The sequence below is a fragment of the Populus alba genome, chromosome 16 (assembly GCF_005239225.2).
Source record: "Populus alba chromosome 16, ASM523922v2, whole genome shotgun sequence".
NCBI classification, from domain to species: Eukaryota; Viridiplantae; Streptophyta; class Magnoliopsida; order Malpighiales; family Salicaceae; genus Populus; species Populus alba.
The window spans coordinates 244,819-262,361 of NC_133299.1; the positions used below are offsets into that span (position 1 = coordinate 244,819).

The window sequence follows — 17,543 nt, forward strand, 5'->3', positions numbered from 1 at the left end:
ACCATTTATTACTAGACAGTGGTTCAGAAATGCGGTCGTGTTAGTCCTGCCGCAAAGGGAACTCCCCCGAACTCATGGTCGTACTGCTTATTAGTTCCGCAAATAGGTCTCTGGCAAATGTACTTTAGCAGTGGATTGACATCATTTGATTGGCCAACAGAAAATACAGTCCAGAATTGATTTGAATTGATTCCTATCTGCTGTTTGATATGTAAATACATCTACATGATGTAAATTCACATCTTTGACTTGCCCTCAAATCTTGAATGCATGCATGCATGCCCTTTGGTTTTGAAACAATGGCAAAAAAATCATGGACAAGTTCCATGACTGAATGCAGGCCAAGAAAAGCAGGATATGAACATGTGCTTCACTTGATTCCCTCATACAATTGAGGTGCCAAAAGGTCATCCTCATCCATCAATCTTGAACTCCTTTGGAATAAAATCCTTCCCGTTTCTATGAATCTTGCGGTTTCCATAGAAGAAAGCCAAGTTGTTCCATGGAATACAGAGTGTTAAAAAAAAGTACACGCAGATTGTAGGAGGGATGGTGAATTAGTAAAAAGGCAAGTGCGGTGAGCGTGGATCGAACACGCGACCTTCAGATCTTCAGTCTGACGCTCTCCCAACTGAGCTATCCCCGCTGTGATGGCTCAAGTTGTGTCAATATCTTATAATTAAATAAGGTTTTCTGATTTGAAACATATTCAAGCAGAGGAGTCATTGTTTGTTTTGGATTGATCTTGCAGCCCTGTAGACATTGCACTGTGATTATCAAGGGGTGAAGATGATCCAATCATCTGGTCATTCATCACTTCGATCCTTTTCATCGCATGTGATCTTAATGTCATGGGACTCGAATGCATTTTGAAGTTCTTATCAGCTATCCCATTTCCTTTCGATCCTAGATCTCAATTTCCTATCCATCATAAAATGTTGCGAACACAAGTAAATGAAAGCATGTTTAAGCTTATAACAAAAAAGGGTTGTTCATGAAGACATTAAAGATCATAAATTACAGGTAATAATGTGCCTTGGATTGATAGACTTGAAGGTTCCAAGAACTAGCTTCCTCATGTTGAGAAATGGAATGAGGTCCATCGTAGCCTTTCCAACCATATCACCTTCAACGAGGATGGTGCCTCTCTTGAACCTTTTTCGTTGCGTTTTCTTTTGATAAAGTATTAACAAGGACGCACTTCTATTCTAACAAGCATGCACAAAAAAAGTTGAGTGCTTCTTAGCACCTACGTAGTGCAACCTTGGATGTGCAGTACACGTGTTGATGAACTTTGAGGGAGTTCTCTCCTCTCGTCTCTTTCCTGGGCCCTGTAACTCTCCACCTGGTGAGCACTAACTCGACTGACTTTTCCCTTCAACTCCGTCCAGTTTACAACATTATCTTTCTCTACGACTAACATGAAGAAAAATCAATTATTGATCTTGCACGGAGAAGGAAGGAATGGGGTGGGTCTCAGGGAAGATCTGGACGGGATATATAAACCATGGTATTAATGGAGTCGATAATAGCATTCTTCATCGTCCAAGAAAGAAACCAACCCTCCTTCTATGTCGTCTTTGATAGATTCCAAAGGCACCCCATGATTTATCTCACAACAGATCACTTGAATTCTCCTCTTCAATCTCACTTACGCTAGTAGTCGTAGCAGTGCTACCACTACTGCTTCCATGGCTGGTGTCGAGAATTAGAAACATTATTGTCTCTGGTTCTTTCATCTTCCTTCTAGGCGTGCATATGGCTGGTTTGATATTTTTCATACTTCGGCATAATATTGCGTGTGATAAGGGGGCAGCCATGATTGTGATCTCCTTGAGCTCATATTTGGGCTTTGTGTTATTGATTCATACCAGGGAATTAGAACCGATTAATTAAGAGTTTTAGCAAAACTTCTATCAAACCCAAATAAAAAATAATCTAAAAATCTATAAGCAATTAAAGGCTTTTAATATAAATATAAACAATGCTAATAATCATTAAGGAAAGAAGTGCAAGCATATATTAAAAATAAAATTAATATAATTAAAGATAAAATAGTTTAAAAAATCTCAACCAAATGATAAATTAAAATTTATATATATATATATAAAGACAGATTGAGGAATTAAGCAGAAGAAAGCAGCTTCCCTCTTAAGTTTCATGTATTTACTTTTCCATCATTGGACCACCATGCATGTCCAATCTAAGTCATTGTGTTTATATTTGCTACCTAGTGCATGTTTTGTAATATAGTAATTTTAAAAAGTGTTTTTTAATTAAAAATAAATATAAATAATATCTTTTTAGATTTTTTTTATATCATCACATCAAAATTATATATAAAAAAAACATAAATTTAATATATGTATAAGTAAAAAACAGATTGAAAAGCATTTTCAACCATAGAAACAAATGCTTCCTCCACTTTTTTTTTTTTAATGAAACCAAATGAAATTTTGATAAATAAAAAAAGAAAATTACCTCCTACTTTTTTTTTCTTTGATTATGTATGTACTTCAATTTTATTAAAAATTTGATAAAACATTATATATATAATTAAGGTTTAATATCTCATCCACCACCATAGATTATCATTAAACTACAAACTCATTGATCTTAATCTCATGTCACAGAGTTTGGTTCAAAGCAAAATTAAGATTAGTAAAAAGATTAGGAAAGGATATGATAACACAAACCTCTTTCCTAAAAGAAAATTAACTTATCGGATGTCATAAAGTGTTATTGATTCCTTCCTTTTTCTTCTTTTTTCACTGTTTTTTTTTTTAATTATTATTTTTTCTTCTTTTTCAAGTGGTACAATATCCAAACGAATAATAATTAGATTGATAGTTCTTTTTAGATAAGTCAAATTTTTTTGTTCGGTGTTGCACTAAACAAGAACATTTTTATTTTATTTTTGAAAAAAACCCTTCAACTTGAATCTTATCAATTGAGCCACTTGTGTGCTTTTCTTTCCATGAAAATATAAATAAATGACGAGAGTCCACTAATTAAATAGCACTTACTAGTAAAACTAATTTTGTAAGTTAACAAACAATGATAAATGTTAGGATGACTAAGTTGAATACTTACGCAAGAAGTTTTTTTGGTAGTTGAAGAGTAATTAATATCACTTACTTTTTAAAACTATTTTATTAAAAAATAAATAGATATAAGTAAGATAAAGGAATCATATATGGAGATATTCGTATTATTTTTAGGGAGTCTTGTTTTTTATTGTCTCTTCTTATATATATCCGTTCCTTTTTTTTAAATGAATTTAAGAAGTAATTAATAGAAAATCAGTAATTACTTCCTGATAGCCATAAAAAAATTTTATACTTACCGTATAGAAAAACTTAAACTTAAACATAAAAAAAAAGAGAATTAAAAAAAAATTAATAGGAGAGAGAATTCTTATCACTTTTTGATTAGGGATATGAATGGATATCCATGAGTAATGTTTTGTATTATTCATATATATTCAAACCTGAACATAAATTGACAATAAGCATATATCACATTTACAATATCAAAACAAGTTCCTAGCATGTATACTAATAATGCAATATATATAATAAATTCAAAGAAATTTACTTATTTGTTTATCAAACTTTGTTATTGTTAATGATCAATTCTTTGTCCTTAAAGATTTATTTATTCTTTAAATTTCTTCAATAAACCTTACAAAATTCTAACATCTCTATCTTATTTAGGTGTTTCCTTAAATAAGATCCAACAGCTAAGAAAATAACAATTAATCATCCCTCTATAAGGGTTGAACTTAAACTTTTAATTAAGAGAGATTTTGAAAGGAAAGAAAGGTTTAAATCGAGAAAATTAATCCTGAAAAACAAGATGATATAAATACGCCAGCAAAAACTCCATGTTAGAAAATCTTTAATAACTAAAAAAAGGTTTACCACCTCATCCATAAATTAAGTCAATAATGACACAGCTTGTATATATAATTACCGAATGGACCTATGGCCTATATAATAATGTATGAGTAAATTCATAGATTATATATATTTATATTGACATAATGCGTAGATTAGTTGAAAGAACAGTCAAAGTATGTAATCACCCATGCTTTTTTTGTGGACTTACTATCAGCAATGGTATGGCAGTATTAAATTGGAAAAAAAAAAGTACTAATAGTCTAATAATGATCGTCTAAAATAATTATTTTTGTTAATTGTTTATTACACACTTTTACCTAGCTACTTTGGATTATTTTTATTCTATAAGTGTTTTTGTTATTAATATAATATAGGTTGCTTTTCAATTGAAAATATATTAAAATAATATTTTTTATTTTTATATTAATACATTAAAATTATAAAAAATATATTAAAAAAGTACTAATTTAATATTTGAAAAACAGATTATAACTAAAAAAACAAATACGTCCTTTTTAACTACAACAATAGAGATGTAGTAAATGTTGGTTTTTTCCTTTTCTTTTAGTAATCTTCAAATCATATATTTTGAAGTTAATTGCACCTTGCCATATATATATATATTGCTCTGAAGGATGCCCTTTTTAAGAAATGTGTGGATGCTGAGATATTAACAAGTTTTTTTCGTTTGGGGTGTATGTGTTTTTTAATTTATTTTTTTATATAGTTAAAACACTCTTTTATATCTAGAGTCAATAAAATTTATAATATTAAATAAGAGTTTTCTTTACTTTTCACAAACTTCTTAACAGTAAAAATATTTATTTGCTCCGAAAATCAAAAATTTATTTAGCTACTAGACAAAGATGTTTACGGTTTTTTCATGATCCATGCATAGTGAAAACACGTTTTTAACCTTAGAAAAAAAAAAAAGCTTTGTTTGTGGGGGTATTTTGACATTTTTACATAGGTATTTTGTGCAATTAACAGGTTCACGAAGATATTTTTGTATTTTAATGTTTTCTTTTCAAATTTTTATTCAGAAATCTGTTGGCGCTAATTCCAAAAACGTCAACGAGTGAGTGATGTTCACTCTATTCAGGTGGCACGTGTGATGCCACTCGGTGGTCAAATCTGGGATATTTCGTCGTCTCATTGGATGTGCAGTCGTTTCATTGGATGTGCATCTCCTCTTCCACGTAGTGTGGCGCATGTAGGCGTGTGGTGGTTGTATTGTCATCCGTGGTCGTTTGTTTTTGTTTTTTTTTTTTTCTCTATTTTCTAATAATTAAAGTACATCATTATCCTCTTTGTTGTTTGATTTTTAATTTTAGTCATTATTCTTTTACTTTTTTATTTTGTTTTTATTCCATTATAAAAGTTTTTTTTTTAATTTATTCCTTCAATTATAATTTCTCATAATAATAATAATAGTAGTAATAGTTATAATTTTAATTTTATCTTTCAAATCAAATTATGATTTTTTTTAATAGTAATAATATTTATTCCAGTTTAATCCTTTTTTTTATTTTTTATTTGTTTTCTTTACTTTTTTTAGTCGGTTGTTATAATTTTTAATTTTGTCTATCAAAATAAATTTAAGATTTTTGTTATAATAATCTTTAAAAACATGTGTTAAGACAAATGAACAAGTCTTACGTATTTCAAAGCAATACAACAACCAAAACACAGGAGACAGGATAGACCATGTACTTGTGTTTGGTTCTGTGAATTCTAGTCTAGGCAGATTCCTAGGGTAGATTGTCCATGCCGACTTTGTTGATCGCCAGCTAGCCATAAATGATTCAACCCTACCACGCACAAAGACATACAATGAAAAGTGTTTAACAAATTTGTATAAAAGTCACTATTCTATAAGCCACTTCTCAATTTGATCCCTAAAGATTTCCCTTTCTCTCAATCAGGTTTCATCCTATCATAAATCATCAAGCGACTCCCTCATATCCTCTAGTGAATTTTCATAAACACACGAGCTTTCTATCTATCAAAGTTACAAAATTCATCCCAACTCGTAACTCATCTCGAGATCCATGTTAAAGGTTAACCCTGGTTAATAAATAACTACATTATTCTAAATTAGATCCTAGGACAAATGCCGGTTGATCTGCTAGGCTGACTCAGGTTTTACAACAATGCTCTAGATGGAAGACATGGTTAACCTGCTATGATGGGGGACCTAGTTGGAAAATAATTCTTAAGAGACCTTAATGAAAATTGGTGCAAAGGTTGGAGGACTTGGTGATCTTGTACCGATAAATTTTCTTTAAGACCAGATGTTAGGCAGTCAAATCACTTGGTTCAAAGTAGATGACGTGTTCATGGTACACACTAGGAAACCTGTCCAAATCAATGGGTGGTGAAATTAAAGCAGTAACTCGAGAGGAAATGAAAAAACCAAAAGCCAAAAAATGAGTTAAAGAGGAGAATTTTAAGGAGCTTTCCCTTCACTTTCTTCCGTCATTAATGTCACGAAGGACAAAAATGTTGGGTCATACTTGTGTGTGGTGCCATGTGAAGCCATAGAGATAGATACCTTCAGAGCTTCATTTTCTAGGTGGGATATGGACTTTTACTCGTAAACCCTCCTTTCTTGACCTCTAAAGTCCTGTTCTTTAATACTACTTGAAACAATACGGTACCTTAAAAACCTTTGTTCAAGTGTTAATAATCCTCCAAATCAAGTGTTAGGATTTTTTTTTGCCAAGTGATAAACAATACGGTTATTTGCCAGTGCTTGTCTAACCTTGGTTATTTGCTAGTGCTTTTCTTCTTGTCCTGGTAATTTTGTCAGGAGAGGAAGAAAGAAAGAATGGGGACTGTTTCGCAGGATGCAATCAACCAGTTTAAGGCATTGATGGATCAAGGTTCAGTTCTGATCTCCTTTTACTTGTTCACTTTTTTGAAAACATTGCTTAACTTTACTTTTTCAATTGTGCTTATTCATTTCAAAATGTGATGGCAGTTGAGGAGCCATTGAAGAGAACTTATCAGGTTTGCAATTGTTTCTGCTCTTTATCTTTGTTTCTTCTTTATGGGATCCGTCTCTTCAACTTGGAGTCAAGATTTTTCAAGTCTTTTCGATGTTGAAATTAGATGAATTATGTAAATAATAGTGAATCATGTAATTCTGTTGTTATCAGCTACAGAATGTGATTCTGATCCACTATTCCCTTTTCCAGCCTTGATCTACTCTTCTTTCATAGATGTTCATCTTTCATTTTTTTTTTAATGCCACTATGATGTTTAATCTTGGATGTTGTTATTAAGGTGATAACTTCAAAAGAAATTAAGGGAAAAAATGTGGTGAGCAGTCCTAGTAGGGTTTGATCTAGGTAAAAAAGATGCTTATTGGGCTTCTGGGTGTGTTGAATTTGGCATTTCATTGCTTGATGTCATCTTGGATTGATGAGAAGCTCTGATTCGAGCCGTTATCTGGGGTTGGTAGAAACAATCTTTCTTGACTGACAACTAATTGGTTTAAACTAATTTAATGGGTTTGTTTATAATTCCGTTCTTTTACCTAACTAAGTCTATAAATGGAATATGATATGAATGTGAAAATTCTCTGTTGCCATTATGTTGTGTCAGCATAGATTTGTTTATGTTTTGGTTTCTTTGGATTGTTATGCACTTTCATTATCAAATCTCTGTAAATTACAGTTTCTTGCTATCTAAATTATTGTTTCTTGATCTGGCAGACTGTCCATCAAGGATATCAAGCTGAAACGCTGGCACGTTTTCTAAAAGCTAGAGAATGGAATGTTACCAAAGCCCATAAAATGGTTAGCAGCAACTCTGGTTGAAGTGACCTGTGGATCTCAATGTTAAGTTCTTTAAATGTGATAAAAATAGTTTAATCTCACTTACCTGAGATGATATGTGTATGATGCTGCAGTTACTGGATTGTTTGAACTGGAGGGTACACAATGAGATCGACAATATATTAACGGTAAGCTTTTGTTAAGATCAAGTCCCACATTTATGTTTATGTCTTCCTAGCTTTCTCAAGATGGAATAGAAGTTTGATGTTGGTGTATAGTTAGAGGCTTCTTCGTAATGTGTCTAAGACTTTTACGTATTACACTTCTAATCTGGATGCCACTCCCAAATGCAGAAACCCATAGTTCCAACTGATTTGTACAGAGCAGTGCGTGATTCCCATCTCATAGGAATGTCGGGTTACTCCCGAGAGGTGCTCATTCTATGCTTATATTTGTCTTGTTTATGGTTTCTTAATCCTAGTTTATAACCTTTTAAAAACCCTCCTGCATCTTGCGCAATGGAGAAAACAATATTGTTTGTATCACACAAAAGAATTTATCTCAAATGTTCTTGCAACCTTTGTCATCTTATTCAGGGGCTTCCTGTATTTGCTCATGGTGTTGGGCTCAGCACATATGACAAAGCATCTGTAAGTATTTGCTATAAAATCCTTTAGCTATGCCTCACTGTATAAATCTTAATGTTTGGATTAGTAACCTTTTGACATTAAATCTTAATTCTGTGAGTGTTCAAGAGGTCAGTATTTTACTTGTCTAATTTCATTACAGGTCCACTACTATGTGCAGTCTCACATTCAAATCAACGAATATCGGGACCGCATTGTTTTGGTGGGTATTTGAGTTTGGCAACTTCCTACTTCTGAGTTCTTAAGGTGATTTTTCTCACTTGCATATTTTTTTTTTGTAGCCTACCGCATCAAAAAAGTATGGGCGACCAATAACAACCGGCGTGAAGGTTTTGGATATGTCTGGCCTAAAGCTTTCAGCACTGAACCAAATAAAGGTATAACTTTCTGGGCTAGTTTGTTTTGTTAATAGGACCCGTTTCTTCAGTCTAGTGTATATTATTTTATTTAGTTTTCTTATTCAGAGGATGATTCAACTTCAGCTATTATGTTAGGTGGGTTGCTTGAACCAGGAATTTCAGCCAACTCACCGATACTTTTTCTTACTTTAAACCTCTAACCAGTATATTGCAGTGAATCTTTATCACTATCACATTTCTGAAAGGGTGGATATAGTGCAAAAATACTTATGCATCATGTCACGTTGACCGAGTCTGTTTTTAATGTTACTGCAGACGGTGACCCTTATTTCAACTATTGATGACTTGAACTACCCAGAGAAAACACATACATATTACATTGTAAATGCCCCATATGTATTTTCAGCTTGTTGGAAGGTAAGCCTCCTTTTTCTCTCATTGCAGTTGAATACCCTTGCTTTTTATCCTTTTCCATTAAGTATTCATGTGCTGGTGCAAATTATCATCTCGGATAAGATTGAGTAGAAGAATGTTTTATCTGTGAAAATATTGAAAGGACCTTGTTATAAGCACCATTTCAACATTTGAATTTTTGCTAGGTTGTTAAGCCTCTGCTGCAGGAGAGGACAAGAAAAAAAATTCAGGTGTTGTCTGGAAACGGGCGAGATGAGCTGTTGAAGGTAACAGTGGCTTCTCTGTGAACTGTGATTCTTGAAATATTGGAAACTTGACTGCTGGTTGTTCTTAATTCACTACAGTTGCTTTAGTAAATTTCAACAACTTAATGGCCACGCTTTTCGATGATCATTACGCACCATATCTTATGGACTAAACTGGATGAGCATGTTTAATGTAGATAATGGATTATGCATCTCTTCCACATTTTTGTAAAAGAGAAGGGTCTGGATCATCTCGACATTCAGGGTATGCAAATGACAACTGCTTTTCCTTGGATCATCCCTTTCATCAACAGCTATACAACTACGTCAAGCAGAAATCTTTAGAGAGTGAACCTTCTCAACCAATCAAGCAAGGGTCTTTCCACGTGGATCTGCCTGAGCCAGCTGTCGAAGGAATGGAGATAGCTAAAACAATTGAATCCCAGATGCATAATTTTGAGAAAGGGAATGGGGTTTCTGGGTCCCTGAATGGACTCAAAATCAATGACCCAGATGCATAATTTTGAGAAAGGGAATGTGGTTTCTGGGTCCCTGAATGGACTCAAAATCAATGACGACTCTGACCACGCATTGCCCGTGATTTAAGCAGAGGATCTTAACTCTTGATGCCTGAGGACTTTGTTACAAGTATACAATAGAAATGCATGTAACAGTAGTCGACCATGTTACCTTTACATGGCAGGTGAAAGCTTAAAGCTATGCATGTAATCTGATATTCTGGCTGGGTGATCGGTATAAAGCTCGGCCCCAGCCTGACATGGTGTAGGAATGCAGTGGGGAATTGTAACTTTTAGCTTGTAAGTCTTACATTGATAATATTCATAGAGAGAAACATGTTGAATCTAAGTACCTTTTTCCCCTCAGAAATGCTCAAATTGCATATGATGACAGGTATAAGGTTGCCCAAGAATGAATCTTTAGTTATTTATTTCCCTCCCAGAATTGGTTTCATATGATAGAGAATACATCATGACAACAAATCATGTTGACAAGGTTTTCTGGGTGGTAAACACATCAGCTTGGGGAAACCATACCGAGGATTTACCAAACATGTACTTTTGAATCCCAATGACTAATCTGAATAATCTGCAAGATCTGATTCTCAGTTGCAGAATTAATGGAAGCGATCCCGATGACTCATTCGAATGTTCTACCATCTTGAAGGCACTTTAAGCTACCACCATCGTTTGCGCTTCCTCACGCCACCGCTGGAGTTGAGTCTCGAGGGTCTGTTCTGCAGCCTCTGACATTTCTGCTGACCTCAAAGCCATGTCAGTTGCTTCTTTAATTTCTTCAATTGCTTTTAAATTTGCCTTAAATTTCTTTTCTGCCTCTTTATTTCTTGCCTTCACTACTTCTATCTGAGCCATGGCATCAGCCACTTTTGTATCTGCAATATTTCCTGATTCCTCCTCTTTCTTTTTCAAACTCTCGAACTCTTCCGGTGCAAGTTTGATCTTGTTGTCGAAATCTTGATCTTGAATGCTCTCTCTTTCAGATAATGTCTTCATATCTTCGTGAGTTTTCTTTTCTGCTGCCTTGGCTTCTTCAGCCTCTTTAAGAGCAAGTTCTAGCTTTCCCTCCACATCTTGAGCCAGTAATCTGGCATTTTTTGTTTCTTCCTTCAGCTCTTCAGCATTCTTCTTCATCTCCTCGGCTTTCTTCTTCAACTCTTCGGCTTCTCTTCTAGCACTTTCAGTTTCTTTTTCCATTGCAGCATATTCTTTCTCTATATCTTTCTCCAGCAATTCAATTTTCTCTGTCTTCACGTTCTCCAATTCTGCTGTAAGGGATGTCAACATATGTCGAAGAGAAATCTCTTCGGTGGCAATTTCTTTCAGTGCCTTCGTTGCTTCATTGAACTCGATGGTTAAAACCTTCACCTTTTCCATTTCGAAGGCATGGGCCTTTTTCATCTCCTCTTGTAAAAGTTCAATCTCTGCAGATGTTTCTGCGAGCTTCGCCTCAAGATTCTTTGTGAGCTCAGGATCATATTCTTTCTTCAAAATCTCCAAGTTCTTTTCTGCTTCTGCCGTGGCAGCCTTACAAAAATGTATGCGAGCATCTTTTTCTTCCACTAAATTTTCCTGCTGTTCTTGGATTTGCGCAGAAGCAATCTTCAGTTGTTGAGCTGATTCCCGCATAGCTCCAATTTCCTTCGAAAGCTCACTAACCCTTTCTTTGTTCATATTTGCCGAACGCTGAGTTTCTGCTGCGTGCTGGAACGAAGACGATTTTGACTCCAATGCTGCATCAAAATCCTGTCGGATCTTGTTGATTTGTTGCTTTGCAGCATTAAGTTCATGAGCAGCCATCTTGTACTGTTGTCTTGCCTCATCCAATTCCCGTTTTCGAGCTGCATTCCCCACGAGTTGTTGGGATTTTGCTTCTTCAAGTCGCCTAGCCTTTTCTTTTACCGCTTCTGCAGTTTCTATTGCTGATTTCTTGGACTCATCTACAGCTTTGTGCTTGGTGGTTAAATCATTCAATGTTCTCTTAGCCTTTTGAAGTTCAGAATTCGCTCGAGCTTTTGTAGTTTCGCCACTCTGCAGCACCCTCTTGAACCTGCTTACTTCTCTTTGAGCCAGCAGAAGTTGTGTCTCCTTGTCAATCACATTCTAGAAAACCAAAGGTTTAATTTTACATTCAATCACAAATTTGAACCTTTTCTTCACCACCTTTTCACACACACACACACACACACCCAAAAGCTTAGAGATTTTCAAAAACATCCCAATATTATACCATGACATTATATGTTCTCCATTGATCAAAACATACCCTAAACTTGTACAAAGAAGATATGAAAATTTTATCCATCAAGCTATCAATAAGGAATCATCATCAATTGCATTGCAAAACTTGGCATTGGATTTTACCTCTGAAGAAAGCCTTGATCTCCTGACAGCAGGTTTCCCTTTGAGAGCTACTTCTCCAAATAAACTAACCGCAGCTTTGACAGATTGAAATGGCTTCTTGGTGTCAATCTCTCCCACATCTGCCCTTGGTGATGCTGAACCTTTTTGTTGATCTGCTCCCCTGATGTTTACCATCTTTTAGCTTCAAAATTTGTCCTTCAAAACTTATCTGCATGATCAACCAAAGCTCATCATATCATTTGCAAATCAAGACTTTAATGACATAATTAACACCCTTCAGGAAACTAATCCAACCCCAGCATGTCAATCAAAGGACATGGAACGATGTTCAATATTCCAAGCTAAAAACAATAATGCTACATGAGAAGGACTAAAATGAGCACAGAACAAAACACGAGGTACCTTAAAAATGTTGTATCTTGAAGAAGAAAACACCCCCCTCCCCAATGAATTTTCAGGCTTCTCTTTCTTTCTTTTGAAAGGAAAAAAAAAAAAAAAAACATAAAGGCAAAAAACAGGTATTTTGCCTTGTAGACTCATCTACTATTTTGGTGGGAAAGACAACAGATTCTGCGCGGGATTTAACGGTCAAAGTTGATAGCCTAACAGAAATAGAATTTTATTTCAGATGGACAATTTTGGCCCAACTTTCACCTGTGTAAACCTTACCTGATCCCCTGAGAAGAGGGCATATTTAGAAAGATAAGAAATTGGATAAAAAAAAGGAAATTGCAGGGTTGGGACATATTTTTAGTAGGTCAAAGTTGTAGCTCAAGTATACTGTTTGGAGCTGTCTTAATTAATTACATTTATTGTTAATTAAGCATGAAAAATAAAGATTAAGCTTCCATTTTAAATATTTTGACCATATGTTGAAACATTTTCCAGGTTGTTTATATGGATGTGGTTGTCTAACTAGAATTAATTTTTCCAACTACTATAAAAAGTTTTTCATTTAATTTTAATGTTTTAATGCCAGATTTTATCTGCCTCCACTTCAATCAATCCAAATAAAAATTGGATCCAATCTGATTTGATGATATCTGTGTCGCCAGATGGGGTGAAATTGTGATGCAGGTGGAAGCTAAGTAAGAAAATGATAATGCAAAAATCACAAAAAACACTTAAAAGATTTAATAAGCAGAGATGCAAACCTAAATTCGCAGTTTTATTATAATAAAAATAAAGTATATGGTAACTGTCTTTGTAAGAGGTTTATAAAAATTTTAAATAAATCAGAAAACCCTATATCTACTAGAAAACAAATAACAATTTAAAAAAAAAAAGAAATATATAAACAAAAAAAATATAAATTAAAGTATAGAATTAAAAAAAACACAAGAAAAATAATAAAATCAATCCAAATTAGTGCATCAATGCTCAAAATGAATTCTGAAATATTCAACGGTTTATTTAATTAATGATGCAGTGGCTAATATAAAAAAAATTACTTGTAAAATTACTACTAAAAAAGTTGAGTCTAATCTAACAATCAGATTTCTTATAATCAGAGTTTTAAAAATCAAACTAGATGGTGGATACTTGAGGCTATGATTTCTTATCATCACAGTTTTAAATTAACAATTGTCTAAAAGATGTCACAATTACTGAAATATTTGAGGCTATGATTTCATCTTAGCAGCACCTTCTAATTGGGACAGAGATGAATGTATTTGGATGCATAGTTTTACTGGCATCATCCCCTTTGAACTTAATGTTGGGTTTCTAATGTTGTGCGTCATTGATTCAGTCATGTGTGTTTTTTGATGATTTTTTTTAACATTATTGAGATCAGATCCTGGACAGCAAAAGTGATTTGTCTGTTCCTAGGAATCATGTTCCAGTTGTAGTCTTTACAAAGGACAGCAACTTCATGAATTTGTTATATAATTTTCCTCGTGACTTGAGCAACTTAGCTGGGATTTGATGACTGTTACAGTGTCAGGGGAGGCCTAACCAAAACATGTGAGAGCAACTATACCAAGCAAGTGGATCAAGTTGCCTTCCTTAATGCCCCTTCTATAGGTTTGAGCAATGAGACAACAGAACAGTGTTGCTTGGTACAGGTATTTCAAGCATTTTAATAGTTTTCTTTCATCGCTGCTCTGATTTTATTGCTTGTTAAAGAGTTGGTCTCCATTTATTGTTTGTTAAATATTTGAACGCAAAAGAAACACACTTAAACCCCTTAATAAGTCCAAAATTTGTCATTGTTTGTCATTCTGTAATTCTTCGGAAGGATACACTGATTATACATGATTTAGGTCTACAGTGCATCGTAGATTAGCAATGGCAGAGCTCTCCCCAGGATCCTGAGCTCAAGGAATCAAACGGGAAAAATTCACTTCAGTCACAAACAGATGCCTTTCTGAAATGCTTTCATCACACTTGAAAACTACTTCAAAACACGCGGTCAAAACAGCTATTTTGCATGCAGATGCACTTCCCTTATCCCCCGCGTCATTAAAACCTACTCCTACAACAATCTTAGTTCTGCACTACTTCGACGAAGCAACACAAGGATCAATTAACTTAATCTTTAGTTCTATCTCCCCCGACTCGACTGCACAGAGCCTCAACCAAACACTCTGCACTACTTCACCATTTATGCAACTAATTGAGCTTTCACGAGCAAGACAATTGTCGGTATCAGGAACAATCTTCCTTAAAATTGTCTCGGCAGAAGAAACCTTGGCAAACTGCTTCAATCTAGCAGAAGATGCAATTGGTTGAAGGTTGAGGTGAGCATGTCCCATCTTGTCATCTGCCTTGAAACGGTCTTTATCAAATACTTCCTGCAACAAGAGCAATAAAGTAACTAATCATATGCTATAGAAATCGAGATTTTTATTCACAATGTTACCATTTAGCATCTTAAGCTACTTCACCGGTTATAAACCAGCGATTAAATCCCAGAGAAAATGTTGCCCTCAGAATGAGTCCATCACTTTCACCGACTTCTAATAGTTCCATCTATTGGTTTGGCTTGACAAGAAGAAAACTCATCAATTATCGTTTGCCCTACTCCACGTTCCCCCCCCCCCCTCAATGACAGGAGTAAATGAAAATCAAGGAAGCCTATTTACAACACCAAATGATTATAATGACTTATGTTTGTTGCCGCTTGAAGTTAATACCTAGTGATCAATATTCCTTCATCGCATGAAACCATTTCAAAGTTTGACAAAGACAAGGAAGAAACAGCCGAATTGTATTATAGCTTGAAACAACCTATTCGATTGAGATAGCTCTTGCAAGTTGAACACAATGAAGGTATTAGCAGCATAAATATCTAAGAATTCAAGAAACTTACCAAACTTAGAACTCCAACGGGTTCTTTGAGTGAGAAACTTAGCTCTTCGTTCCATACTGGATTAAGACAACTATTGATGAACTTGGTCTTTGCTGTCTGATGCAGGAAGGAAATAGTCAGTAAGGTAGCATAGTTGAGTCTACAAATTGATAAAAAGAAAAACAAAAACTGAAGAGGAGAAATAAGTTCAGTAAAGAAAAATCGGGCTGATAAAACTCCAATCAAAGACCAGAGTGGAGAGACAAAATGGGACTAGATCAACAGCATTTTAATGACAGGGGATACTATGACTACATCCATCTACTTGATAGGATATTAAATTCAGTTGACCCAGAAAGCAAAGCCATAAACTTTCTCTCTTTGTGGTTTCAGAAGTTTATCACATCAGCAAATTAATGTCCCATAAAGCGATCATCAAACATAGAACAACCACTTACTGCATAGAAACAAGAATTATAGAGCCTAGAATCACCTGATTGTCCAGCTTGACGACTACATAAGGATCACTAGTCATGAAATCCCTGATCCCTTGCACAACGGTAACTTTTAGCAATCCTAACTGCTCCCTCATTGCTTAGATGTAAGAAGATACAAAAATTTCAAAAAGATACAACACTGCAAAGCAAAAGGAATCCAAATTAATTCAATGAGAGGACAATCTCTAAAACCTCAAAGTTATAAATGAAGGATTAAAATCCAAACAAACTCTTGCATATACAAGAGTCAAAAGGAGAGAAAAAAACTGAAAATAGATGAAACAACAATAAATAATGAAAGACTAGAACTTTTTCAAAGGGCCAAAACCCAGTTTCTGGAAAAACTCATCTTTCTTGTCTAGATTCCAGAAAGAAAGCATTTTTTTAATTTTAACCTTCTCATAGAAAGAAAACCCAAATAGAAATCAAATAACGATTTTAAGACAGCTTCCACTGGCAGAAAAGTACAAAAAAAAAAAAGATTATTGCACAAGCCCTGAACATGAGAACAAAGTCCAGAGAGAAAAGGGACCTCTTGCCTCTGTTGAAGAAGGGTAAAGAGAAGCAGAAACAGCTTAGCCTGAGATCTCAAAGAAGGAGAGATACAAAAGGTAAATAAGATAAAAGCAGCAGCAGCGTCTAGTTTGGTTTGGTGGGTTATTAAACTGGTTTAACAGACTAACAAAATCCTACAAAGCAACTACTTATAAAGTTAAGCAAAGATAATCCTATTCCTCCATGCAATAACTGAAAGTGAAGTGCTACAACTCTATTTATGGAAACTACAGTGAATGCAAGCAAACTGAAAGCTCATGCTTCTTCATGTGTGCTGGGTTTCTGTTTCATTTTCAAGTGTATCAAAAACAACCTTAAGAACAGAATTTAGTAAGAACAAATGTTCCAGGTAAAACACATGTTTTTCCCCTTTTTTATATATTATATGTTGCTTTAATTTAAGGTCAAGTTTGAGGATTTTGTTCTTTTGGATTCATTTACTGTGACCATCATGTCTTGTCTTCTTTGCACGTTTTTAGTGAGCATGCAGCGTGAGCCTTTTGACCAGTCTTCTCTTGCTCTTTCCTCTATTTTTCCTCCTTTATTTCTTTGATCATCATTGGCCTTCATGCATTTTCATTTTTGTTATTTACAGTAGCAAGTTTCTTTCTTTTCCTTTTTGGTCATATTTCTTGTTGGTAGAGCTTGGAGAGATTGATGATTGATAATGTTAGAGTAGGGTCTGGCGTGATAGCTAAAAAGTTACGAATCTCTTCCTTGATTTTCCAAATTTAAACATTGGAGTCAACATATCTTTTTTTTTATTACATCAAACTAATTTTTTTCTGGCATGAAAAAAAGCGTATCCCGATAAATGACCCATATGAGATACAGAATACAACATTACATTCTTAAAATCGAAATCTGGAGAAAATATCTTAATTGAAGCTTTCATAAAGAATTGGTACAGAGATTGTTATACATATATTACAAGGTCGGTGCAAAGAATT

General features: G+C 34.4%; 3 protein-coding genes and 1 non-coding gene across 5 annotated transcripts; 1 reads left to right on the top strand and 3 right to left on the bottom strand.

The window, feature by feature from the left end:
* Positions 1 to 573: 573 nt before the first annotated feature.
* Positions 574 to 646, bottom strand: TRNAF-GAA (transfer RNA phenylalanine (anticodon GAA)). The gene has a single exon. It is a non-coding gene; the product is annotated as a tRNA-Phe (tRNA).
* A 5,740-nt stretch (positions 647 to 6,386) lies between these two features.
* LOC118036591 (phosphatidylinositol/phosphatidylcholine transfer protein SFH9) lies at positions 6,387 to 10,216 on the top strand. The gene is made up of 11 exons (XM_073405289.1): positions 6,387 to 6,787; positions 6,886 to 6,914; positions 7,622 to 7,705; positions 7,819 to 7,872; positions 8,038 to 8,115; positions 8,281 to 8,334; positions 8,474 to 8,533; positions 8,613 to 8,708; positions 9,006 to 9,107; positions 9,290 to 9,370; positions 9,547 to 10,216. Exons 1-11 carry the CDS (start codon positions 6,733 to 6,735, stop codon positions 9,868 to 9,870), a joined length of 1,017 nt encoding a protein of 338 aa, XP_073261390.1. The 5' UTR covers positions 6,387 to 6,732; the 3' UTR covers positions 9,871 to 10,216.
* A 138-nt stretch (positions 10,217 to 10,354) lies between these two features.
* LOC118036587 (WEB family protein At1g12150) lies at positions 10,355 to 12,573 on the bottom strand. Its single transcript, XM_035042323.2, has 2 exons — positions 12,250 to 12,573; positions 10,355 to 11,988 (listed from the first exon to the last, which is right to left on the bottom strand). Exons 1-2 carry the CDS (start codon positions 12,421 to 12,423, stop codon positions 10,540 to 10,542), a joined length of 1,623 nt encoding a protein of 540 aa, XP_034898214.1. The 5' UTR covers positions 12,424 to 12,573; the 3' UTR covers positions 10,355 to 10,539.
* A 1,870-nt stretch (positions 12,574 to 14,443) lies between these two features.
* On the bottom strand, positions 14,444 to 16,960 carry LOC118036598 (protein C2-DOMAIN ABA-RELATED 11). Of its 2 annotated transcripts, none has more exons than XM_035042336.2 (4): positions 16,578 to 16,960; positions 16,035 to 16,177; positions 15,563 to 15,658; positions 14,444 to 15,044 (listed from the first exon to the last, which is right to left on the bottom strand). In XM_035042336.2, the coding sequence occupies exons 2-4, from the start codon at positions 16,131 to 16,133 to the stop codon at positions 14,748 to 14,750; spliced, it is 492 nt and encodes a 163-aa protein (XP_034898227.1). In that variant the 5' UTR covers positions 16,134 to 16,177; positions 16,578 to 16,960; the 3' UTR covers positions 14,444 to 14,747. The 2 variants fall into 2 exon arrangements, with proteins under 2 accessions (XP_034898227.1, XP_034898226.1); XM_035042335.2 differs by having other exon boundaries at positions 16,571 to 16,959.
* Positions 16,961 to 17,543: the final 583 nt, after the last annotated feature.